This window comes from Entelurus aequoreus, linkage group LG16, assembly GCF_033978785.1.
Source record: "Entelurus aequoreus isolate RoL-2023_Sb linkage group LG16, RoL_Eaeq_v1.1, whole genome shotgun sequence".
Classification (NCBI taxonomy): Eukaryota; Metazoa; Chordata; class Actinopteri; order Syngnathiformes; family Syngnathidae; genus Entelurus; species Entelurus aequoreus.
In genome coordinates this window covers 19,485,931-19,508,713 of record NC_084746.1, presented here as the reverse complement: position 1 = coordinate 19,508,713, position 22,783 = coordinate 19,485,931, and the positions used below count along the sequence as shown (strand labels likewise).

General features: G+C 41.8%; 1 protein-coding gene across 4 annotated transcripts in view; it reads right to left on the bottom strand.

Moving 5' to 3' along the window:
• LOC133630684 (polyamine-transporting ATPase 13A3-like) overlaps positions 1 to 22,783 on the bottom strand; it is a 117,143-nt gene that overhangs the window by 8,559 nt on the left and 85,801 nt on the right. For 2 of the 4 annotated variants that reach the window (XM_062022323.1, XM_062022324.1), the window contains 4 exons: positions 19,767 to 19,839; positions 19,474 to 19,645; positions 4,447 to 4,625; positions 45 to 133 (listed from right to left, as the gene is read on the bottom strand). In XM_062022323.1, the coding sequence (XP_061878307.1) occupies positions 45 to 133; positions 4,447 to 4,625; positions 19,474 to 19,645; positions 19,767 to 19,839 (513 nt within the window). The remainder of the gene's footprint in view (positions 1 to 44; positions 134 to 4,446; positions 4,626 to 19,473; positions 19,646 to 19,766; positions 19,840 to 22,783) is intronic. The other 2 variants (XR_009821313.1, XR_009821314.1) reach the window with 2 other exon arrangements.

The following is a 22,783-nucleotide window of genomic DNA, read 5'->3' as shown; positions in this document are numbered from 1 at the left end:
CCAAGCATTAATTTCTATGCATTTTCTAACAAGAAGATACTCACTTTTAAATGGTTGTCTACAGCGGGAAAGGGACACAGCATGATGATCAAGAAAAAAGCATACATAACAAAGCAGGACAAAACAAACGGCCCTGAAAGTCAAAACAGAGAAGTGAAGATGTTAATGAAACAAGAGTAAATATTATGGCACACATACAATATATCCAGTCAATAATAACAAAGTAGAATATACCTTTTTGGAAAAAAAAAATACTTAATGTATCTCTTTTATTGCTTGAATTTAGGGTCATGATTTAACACAAACCTGGTGTGAAAATGTATGCTACAGGTGCATCACACATACAATATCGTACAAAAATTATTTGAGTTCAGGAGTTTAATTTAGACTAAGAGACAAATTATATGGGCTGTTTGCAACCATTTAACAGATGCCTAAGAGGGCGCAAATTTTCCAAATATGTTTTAAGCATTATATCGCGCCCACTTACAGCTTTTAGGACATAATGACGTATGTACACGTGCTGAATAAGATTTGGATAATTGTTTATATACTTTATCATAACAAGAACATGGCTGAAAATGGTTCTTTGCTTCTCTTGGCCTGCTATTGTATGTGTGCACGCGCTCTGTGTGTGTATGTGTTGACAGGACAGCAGTGGACAAACCTGGACGCCAAATAAATTCCCCGGGCCAATTAGTTTTTTTATTATTAAATATAATTAGTAGTTTAAACATTTAAGAAATGCATACCGGCCGGTGTCACACCTCCCCTTATCTCTAAAATCCTCAAGAAAAATATTGTTGCACAGTAAATAACTCTAGACAGCTCTCGCAAAAATGAATAATGATCTACACTGTAAAAAAAAAATCAAATTTTTATGGTTAATTTACTCTAAATTTCTACTGTAATTTTTCTATTTTTTTTAAATATTTTATGAAACTGTAGAATTGAAGACATTATCTGTAAATAAACAATCCCCTTGTTATTTCAAGTAATATACCAGTAATGACAAACTATGTATATTTCTATTTTTTTTACAGAAAAATACCAAATTAATTATACATAGCATTTTCTGTTTTCTTAAATTACTTTCAAATTCATGTACAATTACAGTAATTATCTTTCATTAAATATGTAGCTTGTTATATAAAAGTATATGTCCATACATAGACTTTTATATAACACAGGGGTGTCAAACTCAAATACAGAGTGGGCCAAAATTCTAAACTGAACAAAGCCGCGGGCCAAGGTTGAACAAATGAACCCGTATATTTCTAACAGTGTTAAAGTTTTTTATTCGGCTACCCTCAGTGTAACCTGTATCGCTGTTGATGAAGTATGCGTTGCACTCTAATGTGTGTGCGTGCAGAAGCCGCACATGTTATGTGACTGGGCCAGCACTTGTTGGGCTGGCTGGCTGGCTGGCTGGAAGACTCCCGGGAGGATCGGCGGGCCAGCTTTAGTGTTAATTTGATATAGCCTCAAGGGCCAAGTGAAATTACACGGCGGGCCAATTTTGGCCCGCGGGCCACAGTTTGACACCCATGCTGTAGAATAAAGGTTTGATCGTAATAATTTTGAAAAACTGTAGAATAAAGGTATTTTTTTGCAGAACTGTTTGCATCGCCACTTTATTAAAGGTGGTTGATCTTAATAATTTAGTAAAAATCTGTAAACTTACGATATTTTTCCGCAAAACGTGTCATGAAAATTTCTGTAAATATAATGTTTTTGATCATTACTTGGTTTACAATGTTTTACTTTAATTTTATGGTTTTCGTTTGGCAGCCGTAGCTGCAAGTAGATGACTGTTTTTTTTCAGAATTTTTTTTTACAGTTTATTGTTAACTATGGATGCTGATGCGTCATCCATGTTGCTGCTACTTGACCTCAGCGCTGCTTTCGATACCGTCGATCATAACATTAGAACGTAGACACAAATTAAGAGTGTTACTAAAACAATATAAAAACAGTTACATAGAAACTAGTAATGAATGAAAATTAGTAAAATTAACTGTTAAAGGTTAGGACTATTAGTGGACCAGCAGCACGCACAATCATGTGTGCTTACGGACTGTATCCCTTGCAGACTGTATTGATATATATTGATATATAATGTAGGAACCAGAATATTAATAACAGAAAGAAACAACCCTTTTGTGTGAATGAGTGTAAATGGGGGAGGGAGGTTTATTGGGTTGGTGCACTAATTGTAAGTGTATCTTGTCACTAACAACTTTAACGATGCCCTGCACGACACCATTGATAGTATAGCACCGCAAAAGCTGTGTGAAAAAGCAGAGGTAAATTATTGAATGACAAGGCGCTTCACATGAAATTTTACTCCAATATGATTAGGACATGAACTACAAAGTTGGAGATTGTGAGTTTGAATCCATGTTGGAAGAAAAGTTTTAAAACTTATGTTTTAATATTATTAAAAATGTTTAGTACGCTTAATTTCAGAAAGTGGATTGTTCATTGTGTTGCTCAAGGTAATATTATTTATATGGTGCTGGGATACCCATGATTTCAGCCTTTTAAAGCTCCTCTTCACCATTTTTTGACCTCAGCATTTGTTCAATTTTGATTACGGCCCTGTCTGTGATCCCTCCCAAAGTTTCTCATTGTTCCCATTGGTTTGAGTTTTTTCTTGCCCGAATTCGGGTTCCGAGGATGTCGTTGTGGTTTGTGAAGCCCTTCTGAGGCATTTGTGATTGATGGCTATATAAATAAACTTTAAATGATTGATGTTCTGTTGAATCACTAAAGGTAACATAAGCCAGCCAGTGGTGTCCTTGTTATATTTTCTGGTTTGAAAAATGTGACTGTGAGCAAGTTGCAAACAGGATCTTTATGGGTTATGAAGCTTCTGCACTGCAATCCAGTAATTTACAATATAGAGCTTTATGACATTGTTGTCAATTTCATGAGATACTGATTCATTTTAATTGGCTATAATCATCAAAATGATTAAGAAAAAGAAAAAAAAAAGTTTTTTAAATATAAGTGTTTTACTTATTGTTTCACTTTTTACATCGAAGTACTAAGACAAATTACCTTTTTAATTTGATATCCCCATTAATTGAGATGCACCTAAATATCTGTGCGTATTTTGTATGGAGTATAAGTGGTTCTTAACCTTTTTGATCTTGGGGCTCAACACTCAAATACACTGATTTAAAAATCCAACTCTTGATTTAATCATGTTCAATAATTATATCTAACCTACCTACAGTTTAATATGATACACTTTGTCAAATGATATGAAATCATGTGTTAATAACCAAAAAGATTATTATCCAGGCTTTGGTGAGGCTAATGCCAAAAACAAATGCCAATCAAATGTATTGCAAAAGAAAGTAAAACCCATAAAACTGATGACAATGCACATACAATTACACAGTGCTAATATGAATACATTATTATTATTTAAAAATAAATTATATATTTAAAAAAAAATTAAACTGTCCGTTAAAATTGAAGTGCAAATGAAAATACAGCTTCACCATTTTAGTCATAATTTTTGCGCTTAAGAAAACTTCTCTGGGACTTAGTATGGACCACATACTGACCACTGCTTTTGGTGGCCAAATAGGGGGGTCACGGCCCAACAAATGGGCCCCAGCTAGAGAGTTATATTTGTGCCTTTATTGTGAGGTCACAAAAGCAGATTTTGAGCACCATTGTTGAACTAATGTGGTTATTAGAACCTGAACAAAGTGGATAATGTTTTGTAAACATTGTGGTATAGAGTTATTTTTGTACATGTGTCTGCAAGTGTAACAAGTGATCTAATAGGAGAGCACAATCAGAGCATAGATTGAGAGAGGAAGAGAGAACGTGCAAGAGCACAGCGGTCTGCCTGCGCAGAAAGCAGTAATTACTCATGTTAATATGGATTATATCAAACATTGCAGACACATTAATGAAGCACAAAATATATTTACATTCACTCAATTTTGTTTTTCACTAGACTTGAATTTCTTCTCCAAGTAGCGTAATGTGTGCTCAAAATTCGCTTTTGTGACCTCAAAATTAACGCACAAATATAACCCCACATATGGTTAAAATAATTATTAGCTCATTTGGTTCCACGGCCAAGTTCGTAAATCAAAATCTCAAATCATTGACATTCATTGAAATCATTGAATTTGTGCCTGCTCCACCCAAGACACTCCAATTTTAACACACATATGAATTTTACAGTCATGAATTTGGTGTGGTCTTCTATCATATAACTCAAACTTATCTGAATATTATGGTGCAATATATTTGAAACCATATATGACCATTACAGAAGGCAAAATGCTTTGAAGAAATCATTTTAGCCTGTTATTGATTTTACCTATTCGAGAAAACTGAGTCTGGCCTCTGGAAGTTTTTTCTATGTTGAAAACATTCTATTTAAATATGAATTGTGAAAAATAAAGTGTGTCTTACAGTTTTCATAGCTTGGTCGCCTGAAAGGCTTTCCTTTGCAGAACACAACGGCAACAATGAAGTACTGGAAGATAGAAACATAGAAGAGGGTGGTGTTTTCAAAGACCTGGGTGTTGAACACGTCTATTTCTTCAGTTTGGTTGGGGCTGTGCTCACTGACACTGGACTCATTGCAGACCCTGTCATACAGGGGAGAAAGTTTGTCAATATTAATTTTTATTTACACTGAATACACATACTATGGTAATGTCTGTATGTATAAGATTTAAAGGGCTCATGTTATGATTCTAATCTATATTTAAAACACTTCCTTGGGGTCTACACAACATGCAATGGTTGTGTTTTGGTCAAAATTACGCATAAATTTTGCTTTGGGAGGAGTTCGGGGAAGCCATGGAAAACGACTTCCGGATGGCTTCGAAGCGAATCTGGACCACCATCCGCCGCCTCAGGAAGGGGAAGCAGTGCACTATCAACACCGTGTACGGTGAGGATGGTGTTCTGCTGACCTCGACTGCGGATGTTGTGGATCGGTGGAGGGAATACTTCGAAGAACTCCTCAATCCCACCAACACGTCTTCCTATGAGGAAGCAGTGCCTGGGGAATCTGTGGTGGGATCTCCTATTTCTGGGGCTGAGGTTGCTGAGGTAGTTAAAAAGCTCCTCGGTGGCAAGGCCCCGGGGGTGGATGAGATCCGCCCGGAGTTCCTTAAGGCTCTGGATGCTGTGGGGCTGTCTTGTTTGACAAGACTCTGCAGCATCGCGTGGACATCGGGGGTGGTACCTCTGGATTGGCAGACCAGGGTGGTGGTTCCTCTCTTTAAGAAGGGGAACCAGAGGGTGTGTTCTAACTATCGTGGGATCACACTCCTCAGCCTTCCCGGTAAGGTCTATTCAGGTGTGCTGGAGAGGAGGCTACGCCGGATAGTCGAACCTCGGATTCAGGACGAACAGTGTGGTTTTCGTCCTGGTCGTGGAACTGTGGACCAGCTCTATACTCTCGGCAGGGTCCTTGAGGGTGCATGGGAGTTTGCCCAACCAGTCTACATGTGTTTTGTGGACTAGGAGAAGGCATTCGACCGTGTCCCTCGGGAAGTCCTGTGGGGAGTGCTCAGAGAGTATGGGGTATCGCACTGTCTGATTGTGGCGGTCCGCTCCCTGTATGATCAGTGCCAGAGTTTGGTCCGCATTGCCGGCAGTAAGTCGGACACGTTTCCAGTGAGGGTTGGACTCCGCCAAGGCTGCCCTTTGTCACCGATTCTGTTCATAACTTTTATGGACAGAATTTCTAGGCGCAGTCAAGGCGTTGAGGGGATCTGGTTTGGTGGCTGCAGGATTAGGTCTCTGCTTTTTGCAGATGATGTGGTCCTGATGGCTTCATCTGGCCAGGATCTTCAGCTCTCGCTGGATCGGTTCGCAGCTGAGTGTGAAGCGACTGGGATGAGAATCAGCACCTCCAAGTCCGAATCCATGGTTCTCGCCCGGAAAAGGGTGGAGTGCCATCTCCGGGTTGCGGAGGAGACCCTGCCCCAAGTGGAGGAGTTCAAGTACCTCGGAGTCTTGTTCACGAGTGAGGGAAGAGTGGATCGTGAGATCGACAGGCGGATCGGTGCGGCGTCTTCAGTAATGCGGACGCTGTATCGATCCGTTGTGGTGAAGAAGGAGCTAAGCCGGAAGGCAAAGCTCTCAATTTACCGGTCGATCTACGTTCCCATCCTCACCTATGGTCATGAGCTTTGGGTTATGACCGAAAGGACATAAGCGGCCAAAATGAGTTTCCTCCGCCGGGTGGCGGGGCTCTCCCTTAGAGATAGGGTGACAAGCTCTGCCATCCGGGGGGAGCTCAAAGTAAAGCCGCTGCTCCTCCACATCGAGAGGAGCCAGATGAGGTGGTTCGGGCATCTGGTCAGGATGCCACCTGAATGCCTCCCTAGGGAGGTGTTTAGGGCACGTCCGACCGGTAGGAGGCCACGGGGAAGACCCAGGACACGTTGGGAAGACTATGTCTCCCGGCTGGCCGGGGAACGCCTCGGGATCCCCCGGGAGGAGCTGGACGAAGTGGCTGGGGAGAGGGAAGTCTGGGCTTCCCTGCTTAAGCTGCTGCCCCCACGACCCGACCTCGGATAAGCGGAAGAAGATGGATGGATGGATGGATAGGCTTAAATATCAACCAAATATTAGTGATATTGTTATTATGAACTACCGTTCAAAAGTTTGGGGTCACCCAAACAATTTTGTTGAATAGCCTTAATTTCTAAGAACAAGAATAGACTGTCAAGTTTCAGATGAAAGTTCTCCTTTTCTGGCCATTTTGAGCGTTTAATTTACCCCACAAATGTGATGCTCCAGAAACTCAATCTGCTCAAAGGAAGGTCAGTTTTGTAGCTTCTGTAAGGAGCTAAACTGTTTTCAGATGTGTGAACATGATTGCACAAGGGTTTTCTAATCATCAATTAGCCTTCTGAGCAAACGAGCAAACACATTGTACCATTAGAACACTGGAGTGATAGTTGCTGGAAATGGGCCTCTATACACCTATGTAGATATTGCACCAAAAACCAGACATTTGCAGCTAGAATAGTCATTTACCACATTAGCAATGTATAGAGTGTATTTCTTTAAAGGTAAGACTAGTTTAAAGTTATCTTCATCGAAAAGTACAGTGCTTTTCCTTCAAAAATAAGGACATTTCAATGTGACCCCAAACTTTTGAATGGTAGTGTAAGTGCTAATGCAGACAAACGGTTTATAGCGGCGCCGTGATCACTAGCAATGAAGACATCATTGACTGGTGAGCTGCTTCCTCGCCTCAGTGCTCGACTGCTCGTGAAAGTTTATCTAAAATCATTGGTTTCAAACTCACGGCGCGCAGACCACAATTGGTGATATTTTGTGTCCCCCACATAATATGACAGTTTAATGTTAGTGCGGCCCGCAAGTTTTACATGAATGGCACTTTACAGTTTTGTGTGTGGAGCTCAAAGAACCAGTCAATCACAGTGAGGTATATGGCTCTCAGGGGCGGGACATCGACCGAGTTTGATGCAAGCAGAGAAACATTTTTCAATGAGTGAAAGTTGCAGCTGCGTTGTCATGGAGAGTTTTATTCCGTGCCTTGCTGGCTGCCTCGTTTCTATTGGGCACACGCTGCCATTTGTCCCAGCACACTGCATTTACGAGGTTGGGTCGCAGGGGCAGCACCCTAAGCAGAGAAGCCCAGACTTCCCTCTCCCCAGCCACTTCGTCCAGCTCCTTTCGGGGGATCCCGAGGCATTCCCAGGCCAGCCGGGAGACATAGCCTTCCCAACATGTTCTGGGTCTTCCCGTGGCCTCCTATCAGTCGGACCTGCCCTAAACACCTCCCAGGGAGGCGTCCGGGTGGCATCCTGACCAGATGCCCAAACGAACTCATCTGGCTGGAGGAGCAGCAGCTTTACTTTGAGCTCCTCCCGGATGACAGAGTTTCTCACCCTATCTCCAAGGGAGAGCCCCGCCACCAGATGGAGGAAACTAATTTTGGCCGCTTATACCCGTGATCTTGTCCTTTCGGTCATAACCCAAAGCTCATGACCATACGTGAGAATGGGAACGTAGCTCGACCGGTAAATTGAGAGCTTTGCCTTCCAGCTCAGCTCCTTCTTTACCATAACGGATCGATACAGTGTCCGCATTACTGAGGACGCTGCACTGATCTGCCTGTCAATCTCACGATGCACCCTTCCCTCACTCGTGATCAAGACTCTGAGGTACTTGAACTCTTCCCCAATCCGGAGAGGGCACACCACCCTTTTTGGTGCTGATTCTCATCCACACTGATTCACACTCCGCTGTGAACCGATCGAGTGAGAGCTGAAGATCCTGGCCAGATGAAGCCATCAGGACGACATCATCTGCGAAAAGCAGAGACATAATCCTACAGCCACCAAACCGGATCCCCTCAACGCCCTGACTGTGCCTACAAATTATATTCATAAAAAGTATGAACAGAATCAGTGACAAAAGGCAGCACTGGCGGAGTTCAACCCTCACTGAAAACAGGTCCGACTTACTGCTGGCAATGCGGACCAAGCTCTGACACTGACCATACGGGGAGCGGACCGCCACAATCAGACAGTCCGATACCCCATACTCTCTGAGCACTCTACACAGGACTTTCAGAGGGACACGGTCGAATGCCTTTTCCAAGTCCACAAAGCACATTTAGACTGGTTGGGCAAACTCCCATGCACCCTCAAGGATTCTGCCGAGAGTATAGCGCTGGTACACAGTTCCACGACCAGGACGAAAACTACACTGCTCCTCCTGAATCCGCGTAACCTCTTCTCCAATGCTCCTTAATAGAACAAACCGGGAAGGCTGAGGAGTGTGATCCCAGGATAGTTGGAACACACCCTCCAGTTCCCCTTCTTAAAGAGAGGAACCACCACCTCGGTCTGCCAATCCAGAGGTACCACCCCGATGTCACACGCAATGTTGCAGAGTCTTGTCCAGCAAGACAGCCCCACAGCATCCAGAGCCTTAAGGAACTCTGGGCGGACCTCATCCACCCACGGGGCCTTGCCACAGAGTAGCTTTTTAACTACCTCGGCAACCTCAGCCCCAGAAATAGGAGAGCCCACCAAAGATTCCCCAGGAACTGTTTCCTCATAGGAAGTTAAAGTTAAAGTTAAAGTACCACTGATAGTCACACACACTGGCCAAACAGATACATTTTTGTTTAATTTTACCACAGAACTTTCCTCCAGAAGGTCTTATCTTTGTCAATATAATGTCAGATGAAACAAAAATTGAGCTGTTTGGCCACAATACCCAGCAATATGTTTGGAGGAGAAAAGGTGAGGCCTTTAATCCCAGGAACACCATTCCCACCGTCACGCATGGTGGTGCCTGTTTTTCTGCCAAAGGAACTGGTGCTTTATAGAGAGTAAATTGGACAATGAAAAAGGAAGATTACCTCCAAATTTTTCAGGACAACCTAAAATCATCAGCCCATAGGTTGGGTCTTGGGCGCAGTTGGGTGTTCCAACAGGACAATGACCCCAAACACACATCAAAAGTGGTAGAGGAATGGCTAAATCAGGCCAGAATTAAGGTTTTAGAATAGCCTTCCCAAAGTCCTAACTTAAACATGTGGACAATGCTGAAAAAACAAGTTCATGTCAGAAAACCAATAAATTTAGCTGAACTATTTTGTCAAGAGGAGTGGTCAAAAATTCAACCAGAAGCTTGCCAAAAGCTTGTGGATAGCTACCAAAAGCGCCTTATTGCAGTGAAACTTGCCAAGGGACATGTAACCAAATATTAACATTGCTGTATGTATATTTTTGACCCAGCAGATTTGGTCACATTTTCAGTAGACCCATAATAAATTCATAAAATAACCAAACTTCATGAATGTTTTTTGTAACTGTACGAAAGCCTATAGTGTGCCTTTAACCAGTTTTGTAATGTTCCTATGCCTTTAAGTTGATTGGTCAATCTGTGACGTCATTTCCCCTTTAAAGCACGTCTTTGTCAAATAGCGGTTTCAATCAGTGGTGGCAGCCAGCCTTGTGTGCGTTGATGACTAAATGTAAGTTTTGTCACATACTGTTACAGCATTTGAACTGAATGTTGTGCCTTGCTACTTCTGCAAATGTTTGGTGCATCGTATGCTAAGTTCAGTTGTTTTTGGGTCAATTGAGAGATAATTAGTCTCGTTGACGGCGTTTACATTCACGTGTAGTTTATTTAACGTCATTGCAACTGCGATGGCGTAGTTTGGCCTTTAGATGGCGACAGAGACCACATAATCGCCATGTATGGCTCTGAAGCTTAGAAACTTGTTGGAAGTTCATACATAGTTAAATGCAGTATATATGTTGTTGTTATGCACACCTTTATATTATATTATATTATGTTATATTATGTATGCATATCCATGTATATTGCTGCATATTAATGAGTATATAATTGGATTGTAATATTTCCTCTTTTCTCTATTTGTTTAGACCACACACAAAACCATACACATTTAAATCTACCTTTCAGCAATAAAGATGATTAAAGGATTCTCTGGCCGGAATCTGTCCATCGTGTCCCAACTCTAAAAGAACTACTATCCCTTCCTTACACTGGTCCTTCGAGCCGGATAGAGTTCCACCATCAGACACTATGGAGTCATCACCTGCTGATCACCAGCCCTCTGTCAAGCCAAAGAGAGACATTCGACTACCACAGCATTTGGCCCCTTACGATGTCACCCTCATTCCCTCTCAACTGCCTGCTGCCCAAATCTCCTCACTACCAGTAGGACAACACGGTGAAGCAAGGCCAACCAGAGCTAGGAGTGCATCAGGGTACCAGTCATCTGCTTCATCACGTCGATCCTCTCGGCGATCGCATGGGCTTCAACTGCTCCAAAATATTCCGGATGTTCAAACAGCTGCCCTAGAGGAGCGAATTAAAGGTTTGGAGCTTGCTGACCTACAGCAAGAAATAGAGGAGGAAAGGAAAGCTGACTTGGAGGCGAAGAGATTGGATGCACAAGCTAAAGAAGGACAAAGACTACAAGAGGATGCTCACCTTGCCAAGGAGAATATGGCAAGGAAAATGGAACGGCGCAGACGCTTAAAGAAACTGGAGAAAGACTTACACATTGCCCGTATTGTCAAGTCATTCCTGTCGGAGTCTGAAGATGATGCAATGTCAACAACGTCAGCTCCGCCCGCTGCTGACATGCTTCAGCTCCCATCAATAACTCCAATGAAATCCGCTGCCGCTATCCCGATTACACAGCCATTGACAACGATTCCCATTCCTGTCCAAGGTGCACAAACTTGTGTCCCGACTTTAGTAGGCCCCACTACAGCTCCTGTCTCTGTCACAGCTCCTGCATCTGTGTCTTTCACAAGTCAACATATGCCAGTCTTTCCCACATCTAGTTATGCATCAACAATGACACATGCAGCCGCAGTGCCACAAACCATGCAAACTTTTGTGCCACAACCAGCTGGTGCACCTCCTCCTGCTGGGCAGTATGTTCATTACACATTAGCATTTGCTACTCCAGCCCCGGCAGCACCACCCTGGTTCTACCCGGGTGATGCTGATCGCTACATCCTATGGCATTCCCAAACCAGTACTTCGAAGGTTTGAGAGTGGCCGGGAAAGTGATTTCGCCCTACTCAAGATGGCGCTAGAGAACTTGATGAATAGTCATCCTCACCTGAGCGAGCAATACAAATATCAAGTTCTACTAAATCAGCTCAAACTCCCTAACGCTCTGCAGTTAGCCAAGTCATTCATGTATGACCCAAACCCGTACACGGCTGCGCTAGGGGCTCTACAAGACAAATATGGCCAGCGTAGACAACTAGTACAGAGTGAACTAGGAGCTATTCTTAACTCACCAGCAATCAAAGTGGGGGATGCAGAAGCTTTCGACACCTTCGCTCTCTCAGTTCAGACCTTAGTTGGTATGTTGCAGACTTTAGAGGGACCCCTTGGATACGAGCTCAAATGTGGTTCTCACGTTGACCGCCTCATAAGTAAAATGCCTCCTGCTCACCGAGACGGATTTATGGAATACTGTCTTTGTCGAGGCATTCTACAGCCAGGTACCAACCAAACTTACTCCCTGCCCGACCTGGCATCCTGGCTCCAAGTTAAAGCTCAAGCTAAGCGCCTGGCCAGCCGAGTCACTCACCTCTACAACCCGGGGCCTCCTCCTGCCAAGAGGGATTATAATAGTCCATGGCCCAAACAAAGGACAGCGTCAATTCTCTTATGTTCTGGTGAAACCGGTAGCAGCCAGAGCACCAATCTGACAAAGTCACAACCCTTTAAACCTAGTCCTTATTGTCCATTTTGCAACAGTAAGGAACATTACCTCAACTCATGCCTGGACTTCAAGAAACTGAATACCAGTGAGATCAATAAGTGGATCCAAGAAGGTAACAGATGTTGGAAGTGCGGTCGTGGCCACAAAGCTGCAGCATGTACGCTTAAACGCCCTTGTAAATTATGCAAAGAGACGCACCTCACAGTACTGCATGACACGATCCAAGACTCATCTCAACAAGTCCTGATGATGAGTAACCAAAAACCCACAGTCTACCTGGAACAGCCTCAAAGCACTCAAAGAGTTTTGCTGAAAGTTGTTAAAGTGCTCCTACAAAATGGAGACCGCACTCTAGAGACATTTGCTGTGCTCGATGATGGTTCTGAGAGAACACTCATCCTCCCCTATGCAGTAGAGCAGCTACAACTTGCTAAGCATCCTGAAATCCTTCACCTGAGAACTGTTCAACAAGAAGTGGAAGTGCTCAATGGTTCGTCAGTCAGCCTTCATGTCTCCCCCATCTTCAAGCCAAGCAAGAAGTATTGGATTAAAAATGCCTTCACAGCTGAGAATCTGAGCCTATCTCAGCACACATATCCAGTAGCGGCCCTCCAAAAACGCTACGAGCACCTCAAAGACCTTCCTTTGCTGCCTATCCATTGAGCGCAACCGCTACTCCTCATAGGTTCTGATATGTCTCAGCTTCTTGCTCCTGCAGAGCCGGTGCGAGCAGGCCCATCTGGCGGGCCCATAGCAGTCTGTACCAACCTAGGCTGGTCCCTACAAGGTCCGTCTGGGATTTATGCATCTTCCCATCAGCCTTCCTGTCTGCACGTTACCACTGAATCCCCATATACTGAACCTGAACCGGATGCTACAGAGCTGAGGAAATCCGCCTTTGTTGGAACTATTTCCAGTGCTTCATCTACTCAGCTTACTGATTTCAGTAAATTCTCCACATGGAAACAGCTTCTACAAGAGACAGCTAGCTCCCTTATTGTGGCGGCTGATGCTGGTGCTTCATCCCCACCTTCCGCCGTGGATTTTCTGCAAGCCGAAAAGCTTATATTGCAAAAGGCACAAGGAGATTGTTTTCCAGAAGAGTTGAGAGCGCTCAAGGCTGAACGGTCTCTGCCTTCAGACAGTCGACTTGCATCACTTTCACCAGAATACTAAGGAGCCACAGCATTACTCAAAAAACCCTCTGAACTCCTCATGGACAATGGTACCAACTTTGTTGGTGGAGAACGTGAATTACATGACGCAGTTGCTTCAATGGAACCACAGTTGAGAGAGCAACTTGCAGAGCACCAGATTTCATTCCGATTCAATCCTCCAAGCGCACCACATTTTGGGGGCACATAGGAGAGAGAAGTAAAATCCATTAAGACAGCACTCAGAGTTGTTCTCAAAGACCAAACAGTCCCTGAACCAGTATTACTGACAACATTGATAGAGGTTGAAGGCATAATGAATGCTAAACCTCTCGGTTACCTGTCTTCGGACGCCTCAGACCCAGATCCAGTCATGCCCAATCTCCTTCTTATGGGCCGTCATGATTCATCTCTACCTCAAGCAATCTACGATCCCTGTGGTCTCGGAAAAAGACGTTGGAGGCACAGCCAAGTCCTAGCAGATCACTTCTGGTCGTCTTTCATCCAGCATTACCTGCCAGGGCTTCAAGAACGTAACAAGTGGAGGAACGATGGCAAGACCCTTATGGCCGGTCAAGTTGTCTTGATAGTGGATCCTCAACTCCCCCGAGGATTGTGGCCTGTAGGACGGATCACTCAGACACATCCAGGAGCAGATGGACGGGTCCGGACTGCCAGAGTACAAGTGACGAATCGCACCTACCTTCGCCCAGTCGCCCGACTGATCATGCTTCCACCTCTTGATGACGAGGACACTACCTCATAGACTTTCTTCTAGTTTCAACTGCCATGCGGACAGTTGGGGGCGGCTGTGTACGAAAGCCTATTGTGTGCCTTTAACCAGTTTTGTAATGTTCCTATGCCTTTAAGTTGATAGGCCAATCTGTGACGTAATTTCCCCTTTAAAGCACATCTTTGTCAAATAGAGGTTTCAATCAGTGGTGGCAGCCAGCCTTGTGTGCGTTGACAACTAAATGTAAGTTTTGTCACATACTGTTACAGCATTTTAACTGAATGACGTGCCTTGCTACTTCTGCAAATGTTTGGTGCATCGTATGCTAAGTTCAGTTGTTTTTGGGTCAATTGAGAGATAATTAGTCTCGTTGACGGCGTTTACATTTACGTGTAGTTTATTTAACGTCATTGCAGCTGCGATGGCGTAGTTTGGCCTTTAGATGGCGACAGAGACCACATAATCGCCATGTATGGCTCTGAAGCTTAGAAACTTGTTGGAAGTTCATACATAGTTAAATGCAGTATATATGTTGTTGTTATGCACACCTTTATATTATACTATATTATGTTATATTATGTATGCATATCCATGTATATTGCTGCATATTAATGAGTATATAATTGGATTGTAATATTTCCTCTTTTCTCTATTTGTTTAGACCACACACAAAACCATACACATTTAAATCTACCTTTCAGCAATAAAGATGATTAAAGGATTCTCTGGCTGGAATCTGTCCATCGTGTCCCAACTCTAAAAGAACTACTATCCCTTCCTTACAGTAACCAACAAGTATGTGCTCCAATGACGCTATCACAAAAAAACAAGAGTTGTAGAAATTATTGGATGTTCAAGACAGCCATGACATTATGTTTTTTACAAGTGTAATTAAACTTTTGAACATGACTGAATATTCATACATTATGTTACTTGTTTTTGTTTTGTTTTCATGCCTATGTTTACAACAACAACAGCATGGCGGCAGTCGCCTTTATCCGCTCGCTATCCCAGTACTTTCTATGACCTACAAATGCCATGGTGTTCATATCATCATGAAATAAATGAACATCGAGCGCAAAAACAAAGAAGACTGCTCCTGGCTATTATCTGCCAACAGTCATGCTGCTTTTACAGGAAAAAGAAGCACAATTAACGCACATTGCGGAAATTACGTTCTCTGTCCATCGAGACGTTCTCCGTGCACCGGGTAAAAATGACAGTGACACAAAGTTGAATTCAAATATATTCCTCAGTCCCAAACATTTATTTACCTATGGTTTTGTTAGTTCTTAATGTGTTATTTATGTTTCATTTCATGTTGTGTTAAAAAAGTAAACAAAATTTGAGAAGATTGGAATTTTTTAAACAAAGCTTCTCTTGTGAAATACCTCATGCCCAGCCTCACCAAGACTCTGCCTCCAGCGGCCCCAAGTTAAGTTTAAGACCCCAGGTTTTGATCATAAATCATGCCTCTCACCTTGATAGTAGAAGAATGAGGACATAATATGACAAGTTGGTACACTTTGACAGGCAATTTAAACCCGGGAATGGCAAAGAAAGACATGAAAATACCCCCCTTTTCTTCGGGAGGATTACGAGTCATTCTTCATCTAAACCAGGGATGTCAAACTCAAATGCAGAGTGGGCCAAAATTTAAAACTGAACAAAGCCGCGGGCCAAGGTTGAACAAATTAACCTTTTTGATAGGGACCCAAACAAGTTTTGCATTGAATATTGAACAAGCAAGGCTTATATAACTTTATAGTGACATGCAAAATCGAGTTTCAAATAATAATAATAATAATTAAAAAATATCAATGGCATATCAAATAGAATTTAAATAAAAATTGAATGCCTCTTTCTATTTGCAGCCTTCTGAGGTAAATATCAACATTAACTTTTTCCACAGGCTAATATATTTGAAAATAAAATAACAATGAATAAACCAACCATTCAGGACTTTAAACTGCTCAGTTTGCAACACACTGATCTAATCTGATGTGCCCAAGCCAGATACCTGCCATCTTTTCTTGGATGCTAGTTCATTAATATCGGGGCTCAGGCTTTGAGCTGAGGCAACCTTCATTATCGAACGAAGGTGTTCATCAGTCATTATATCTCGTATTCCACAGTCTTGGGGGAGTGCCTTACAGGTGCTGCTTTTAACGTCCTCTACGAGCTGTCGTCACGTCCGCTTTTCATCCATTCTAACAACGTGCCGGGCCAGTCACAAGATATGAGTGGCTTCTGTACGCACACACGTGAATGCAACGCATACTTGATCAACAGCGATACAGTTTACACTGAGAGTAGCCGTATAAGCAACTTTAACATTGTTAGAAATATACGCCACACTGTGAATCCACACCAAACAAGAATGACAAACACATTTTGGGAGAACATCCGCACAGTAACACAACATAAACACAACAGAACAAATACCCAGAACCCTTTGCAGCACTAACTCTCCTGAGACGCTACAAAATACACCCTCCCCTCCCGCTACCACCAAAACACACACACACACGTCCCGGAAGATTTAATGCTGCAAAGGGTTCTGGGTATTTGTTCTGTTGTGTTTATGTTGTGTTACGGTTCGGATGTTCTCCCAAAATGTGTTTGTCATTCTTGTTTGGTGTGGATTCACATTGTGGCGAATATTTCTAACAGTGTTAAAGTTTTTTATACGGGCACCCTCAGTGTAACCTGTATCAATGAAGATCAAGTATGCGTTGCATTCACATGTGGGTGCGTGCCAAAGCCGCACATATTATATGACTGGGCCAGCACTCGTTGGACTGGACGAAGAGGTGACGTGACGAATTTCGGGAGGTGCACTGAAATATGGGAGTCTCCCGGGAGGGTTGGCAAGTATGAGGATTAGCAGTGAATGCGGTGCACCGTGGCACCGCCGCTGTATTTATTCGGCGGGCCAGCTATAGTCTTAATTTGATATCGCCTCAAGGGCCAAGTGAAATTACACGGCGGGCCAAATTTGGCCCACGGGCCAGAGTTTGACACCCATGATCTAAACAGTAATTTATCTAGGATTTATGAGTCAGCAGTCTAATGACAGCAGACCTTGTACAGTAAGTGATGTTTTATTATATTGTTGGCTCTCATGAAGTTTGCAGTGAGCAATAATCAGTGATGAAGGAAAGAAAATCAAACCTGATGCATTTTTAAAATTGATGACAGTGTATGCTTAAAATGTTCAAAATAGGTAAAAAAAAATGTTTTTTTTTATATGTTACTACATTACATATACATCATGTATACAAAACGATAATGGAGGTATTTGATTGCTTAAGGGTTTTATAGGCAGAATAGAGTGACTTCCATAAACTCCATTGTAAGCTGACTTTTGATCGCATTTAATATCTAGAATGCATTAAAAAAACAAAAAACATGTGTTCTTGTCTTACACGAAGATTTTGAGTGATAGGCAACATTGCAAAATAAGGGCAGTTTCCTTTTAAAGAAGAGTAGTCAGAGATGTCACAGTACTGAAGAACGATCGGCCCATATCAAAGCTGCGGTCTTGGGAAAAGTCCTAGAAAAAGTTGTGTACCAACAGCTTAGTGACTTTCTTTTGTTGAACAATGTGTTTGATAATTTCCAATCAGGCTTTAGTTCCCACCACTGCACTGAAACTGCTCTGATCAAGGTGACAAATGATGACAGACGCAGGAAAAGTCTCAGTCTTGGTGGTTCTGCTGGACCTGAGTGCTGCCTTTGATACAGTTGACCATACGATCTTAATGCAGAGGTTATAAAACTGGGTGGGAATATCAGGTTTTGCTCCAAACTGGTTAAAGTCCTATCTCCATCACAGAACACACTTTGTTGGAATTGATAACTGTGTCTCTGACCAAATGGTTATGACCTGTGGGATTCCTCACGGTTCGATTCTGGGACCCCTATTGTTCAACTTGTACTTGCTGCCACTAAGCCAGTTCATACGCAGCTTCAATGTGTCCTCTCATAACTATGCAGATGACACTCAGATCTACGTGTCTCTGACGGCAGGTGAAAATCAGCCTGTTGATTCACTTTGTCGCGGCATGGATCAGATCAATGTGTGGATGCTAAACCATTTTCTTCAGCTAAACTCGGACAAAACTGAGATCATTGTCTTTGTTCCACAGAATCAAAGATAAACTATGATTAGTCACCTTGAGACCCTCTCACTGAAACCTTATAATCAGGTTAGAAATCTAGGAGTAGTAATGGACTCAGACTTGAACTTTAACAGCCAGATTAAGTCAATACCATCAGCAGCTTTTTACCACCTGAAAACATTGCCAAAATCAGATAAATATTGTCTAAATCACACTTAGAAAGACTAATCCCTGCCTTTGTCTGCAGAATGTTAGACTACTGTCATGGCCTTCTCACTGGGCTCTTTAAATTAGCTATAAAGCAGCTGCAGTACATCTATATGCTGCTGCTCGAGTCCTGACTAGAACCAGGAAATGGGACCGCATTAGTCCAATGCTGAGGTCACTGCACTGACTTCCTGTTGCTCAGAGAATACACTTTAAAACAGTTTTGCTTGTGTACAAGTTGTTTCACATTCTTGTGCCAAAAGTACTTCTCTGACATGTTAGAACCATATAAACCATCTCAGCTCTGAGAAGCTCAGGGAGTTGTCTCCTGCTGACATGTTAGAACCACATGAACCATCTCGAGCGCTGAAAACCTCAGGGGGTGGAATAGTCTTCCTGAAGATGTCAGACAAGCCTCAATGTTGGCAATGTTCAAATCCAGGCCGAAAACACTTTATTTTTAATTGTGCGTATGACAAATTAAAGTATTTTATCTACACTACTTGATTTTAATTTAAATTAAAATAGTTTTGATGATGTTTTTATTTTATGTTTTTAATTTGAATTATGATTATTTTGTTTTTAATTTTGCTTTTTAAATTTCTGCAAAGCACTTTGACTTGCCTTGTGTACGAATTGTGCACTATAAATAAATGTGCCCTTGCCCTGCCTAATAAGGGAGGTCTGGACAACTTTTAAATGTGTTATCAGTTGTACACACAGTCTGAGAGGTTCACCCTTAACATGCCCACTAATATTACACACAATTTACTACATTGTACACACTGTTTAGTGCATGTTATTTGGTATGTTAGTAGATCAGGCCCAAAGTCGGTAATACTGTATGAATATGTGATAAGAAGTATTAAATGTACAGTAATCTAATTTAATAATTACATCAGTCATTTATTTGCACGTGGTGTCGAAGTGTAAACCCTGTGACAAGCAGAAATCAACTATTTCAGAATCATACTTAGGATTACTCACCCCGGGTCAAGCGTATGATACCAACTCTGTTGTTGTACTAAAAAAAACGCCCCAAATTGGAAGAGCACGGCGTTGGAGACCTGAGACAAAAGTGAGAAGAGCATCTGGGCGGTGATCAAACTGGATGGTGGGGTACGTCGCACCACTTTCTTCCATGCGGGGTTCAGACTCACTAAACAAAAATGTTGAAAGAGTAGTAATTGTTGAAAAATAACATTCTTCAACGCGGCACATTTGAAGCAGCAAGATTTGACATGAACCACACAAACTGTCATTTACACAATGTTACTCACTTGTAAAGGGAAGGAATAAACAAATGCCGTAGTCAATAAACACAACCTGAGCGTTTCCAAACCAGCTGGGAATCTAGAGAGGACATGATTAGGAACCGAGAAAGGACATGATCAGACACCAGAAGGTTCTCTCCACACTATGCATGAACCATTATTATAAACATTGTAATGTAGTTTAAGACACATGAATACTTTCGTTACAATGAATGTAACCACATTATGTCTCAGAATATATTTTAGCAAATAAAATCACATTTGTCACTGAAGGTCTCGATGCTGTTTGTTCTTATATTGAAGATTCAACGATTCTATTTAGAAGAGTATGATTCGATTATCAACCTTGCAGTCGAATCATCTGATATTATTCCCCCTTTCCTGGAGGGAGGCGAGTTAAGTACCTGCTGGGGTCCCTTCGTGTAGCATCAAATGTGTTAATTATGTCTTATTTAAATATTAGCAAAAATACATTTGTGTGCAGACAAATATTTCTAAAGCATAAGATATAATTTATGTCTGCTTATAATTTCGACTGTCACAAGAGAGCAGTCGCTGCCTCCAGTCACTGCTTCCGGTCGCTGCTTCCGGTCTCGATAATCAGCTGGCGTGTTTTGACCTCCCACATTTCTTACTTTATAAAATCGAATTTTCTGCATTCTGCACACAATAATATACCATCACGCGCCTCTTGCTGACCAAATCCCACTTTTGGCTCGCTGGGAAATGGACACAGAACATCACCTCGCCCCAGAGATGCAGCGCTTCTTTTGTAAAGGTAATAATCCTTCTCCTGGTTCAGGCAAGGAAACTTTATTGCAACTTTTACTTCATCTATTTAGTTTAGTTTGAGGCAGAGCCGAAAACCCGACAAACTGTTGTTTAGCCTTTTTTTTAGGTAGATAGAGTCACAAATCAGATATTTGTTTTGTTCACTTTAAATAAAGACTGGCTGTATTCCTTATATAATTATCTTTAGTTAACTTTAGGCCAGGGGTCGGGAACCTTTTTGGCTGAGAGAGCCATGAAAGCCAAATATTTAAAACAAATATTTCCGTGAGAGCCATATTAGCCATATAATATTTTTTAACACTGAATACAACTAAATGTGTGCATTTTTAAGTAAGACCAACATTTTTAGAGTCTCTTATTATTTTTAATAACATTGTTATTCTGAAGCTAACCAATAATAAATAAAATACTTCTCACCATTAATGCGACTTTTTCAACAGGTGCGGTAAAAAAACGGATGGATGGATTAAAATGCATGAGAATGTTTTAGATTATGACACTGTGATTACCAGCGGAATTATTCATTACTTATCGTGTTTAAGCAATGTCAGCTAAGATTTATGAGAGAGCCAGATGCAGTCATCAAAAGAGCCACATCTGGCTCAAGAGCCATAGGTTCCCTACCCCTGCTTTAGGCGATCGATTCACTGTATATGTGCAATAGCACGTATGCGACGTTACTGACACCTAGTGACCAGTCAGTATATAGTAATACATATCATCATCTGTTTATTTATCTTTTAAACATTTTCTGTGCTGTAAAGTTCAAATTTGAATGACAATAAAAAGGAAGTCTAAGTCTAAAAGCTGTAGATTCGACTGATTGTCGACTATGGGCAAAATTAATCAGAGTCAGCAATGAAAATATTTTTTCAGAGACAGCCCCTCATTTTTGTGAACATTCCAGCGTAGACAGACACGAGTGTCGGAAGCGTTTTCTTTTTTAAGCTAAACCAAAGTCCTGAACTTGAGCGAAAAAGTCATTTTGGTTTCAGAGGCAAAGCAGCATACTGTGTACTTTTGGGACTGTTGCAGCATTATATCTGCTCCTATGAATGATGAACTGAGCCACATCAAAGTACTTTAAAATCGCACTTTAAGCAGCCCTTATACACTGTTATTTTGCAAATTTGGCACCCTTATGTTCAAATTTGGAATCACAGAGGTGGAGCCACAACAGGCAAAAAAAGGTAAAGTGGAGGAAAACCATTTTATAATTTTGCCTTCATACACCACCGCAATGTATGTGAAATCAAACAATCAGTATTAAGTGTAGACTTTAGGATGTACTCTAAGCGGTTTGGGAAAATTAAAACATTCACTGTATCATTCGGGAAATACAACCTTTTTATTTGGTGCATGGCAATATTCCATTCTTTACTGAGCAAAGGGAAATATTTGTCATTATTTTATTTTTTTCCTTTACACAGCCACACATCCCCAGCCGACATTTTGCTACTACATTAACAACACAAATATGTTCTTTGTAAGAATTTTCGCACCAATTACTGTATTTTTTGGATTAGACTTAGACTTAGACACACTTCAATGATCCACAAGGGAAATTGTTCCACACAGTACCTCAGTTACAAAGGATGGAAAAGATAATGCACACAAAGGCACAAAAAGAGGGTGAAAACAAAAGGTAAAAAGTAGACTAAAAATGTACCATAATAACAATATAAAATATAACAGATATGTAATATTTACATATTATATATATATATATATAGTGCATCTGCCTCACAATACGAAGGTCCTGAGTAGTCGTGAGTTCAATCCCGGGCTCGGGATCTTTCTGTGTGGAGTTTGCATGTCCTCCCCGTGACTGCGTGGGTTCCCTCCGGGTACTCCGGCTACCTCCCACCTCCAAAGACATGCACCTGGGGATAGGTTGATTGGCAACACTAAATTGGCCCTAGTGTGTGAATGTCAGTGTGAATGTTGTCTGTCTATCTGTGTTGGCCCTGTGATGAGGTGGCGACTTGTCCAGGGTGTACCCCACCTTCCGCCCGATTGTAGCTGAGATAGGCTCCAGCGCCCCCCGCGACCCCGAAGGGAATAAGCGGTAGAAAATGGATGGATGGATGGATATATATATATATATATATATATATATATATATATATATATATATATATATATATATATATATATATATATATATATATATATGTACAAACCCTGTTTCCATATGTGTTGGGAAATTGAGTTGGATGTAAATATAAACG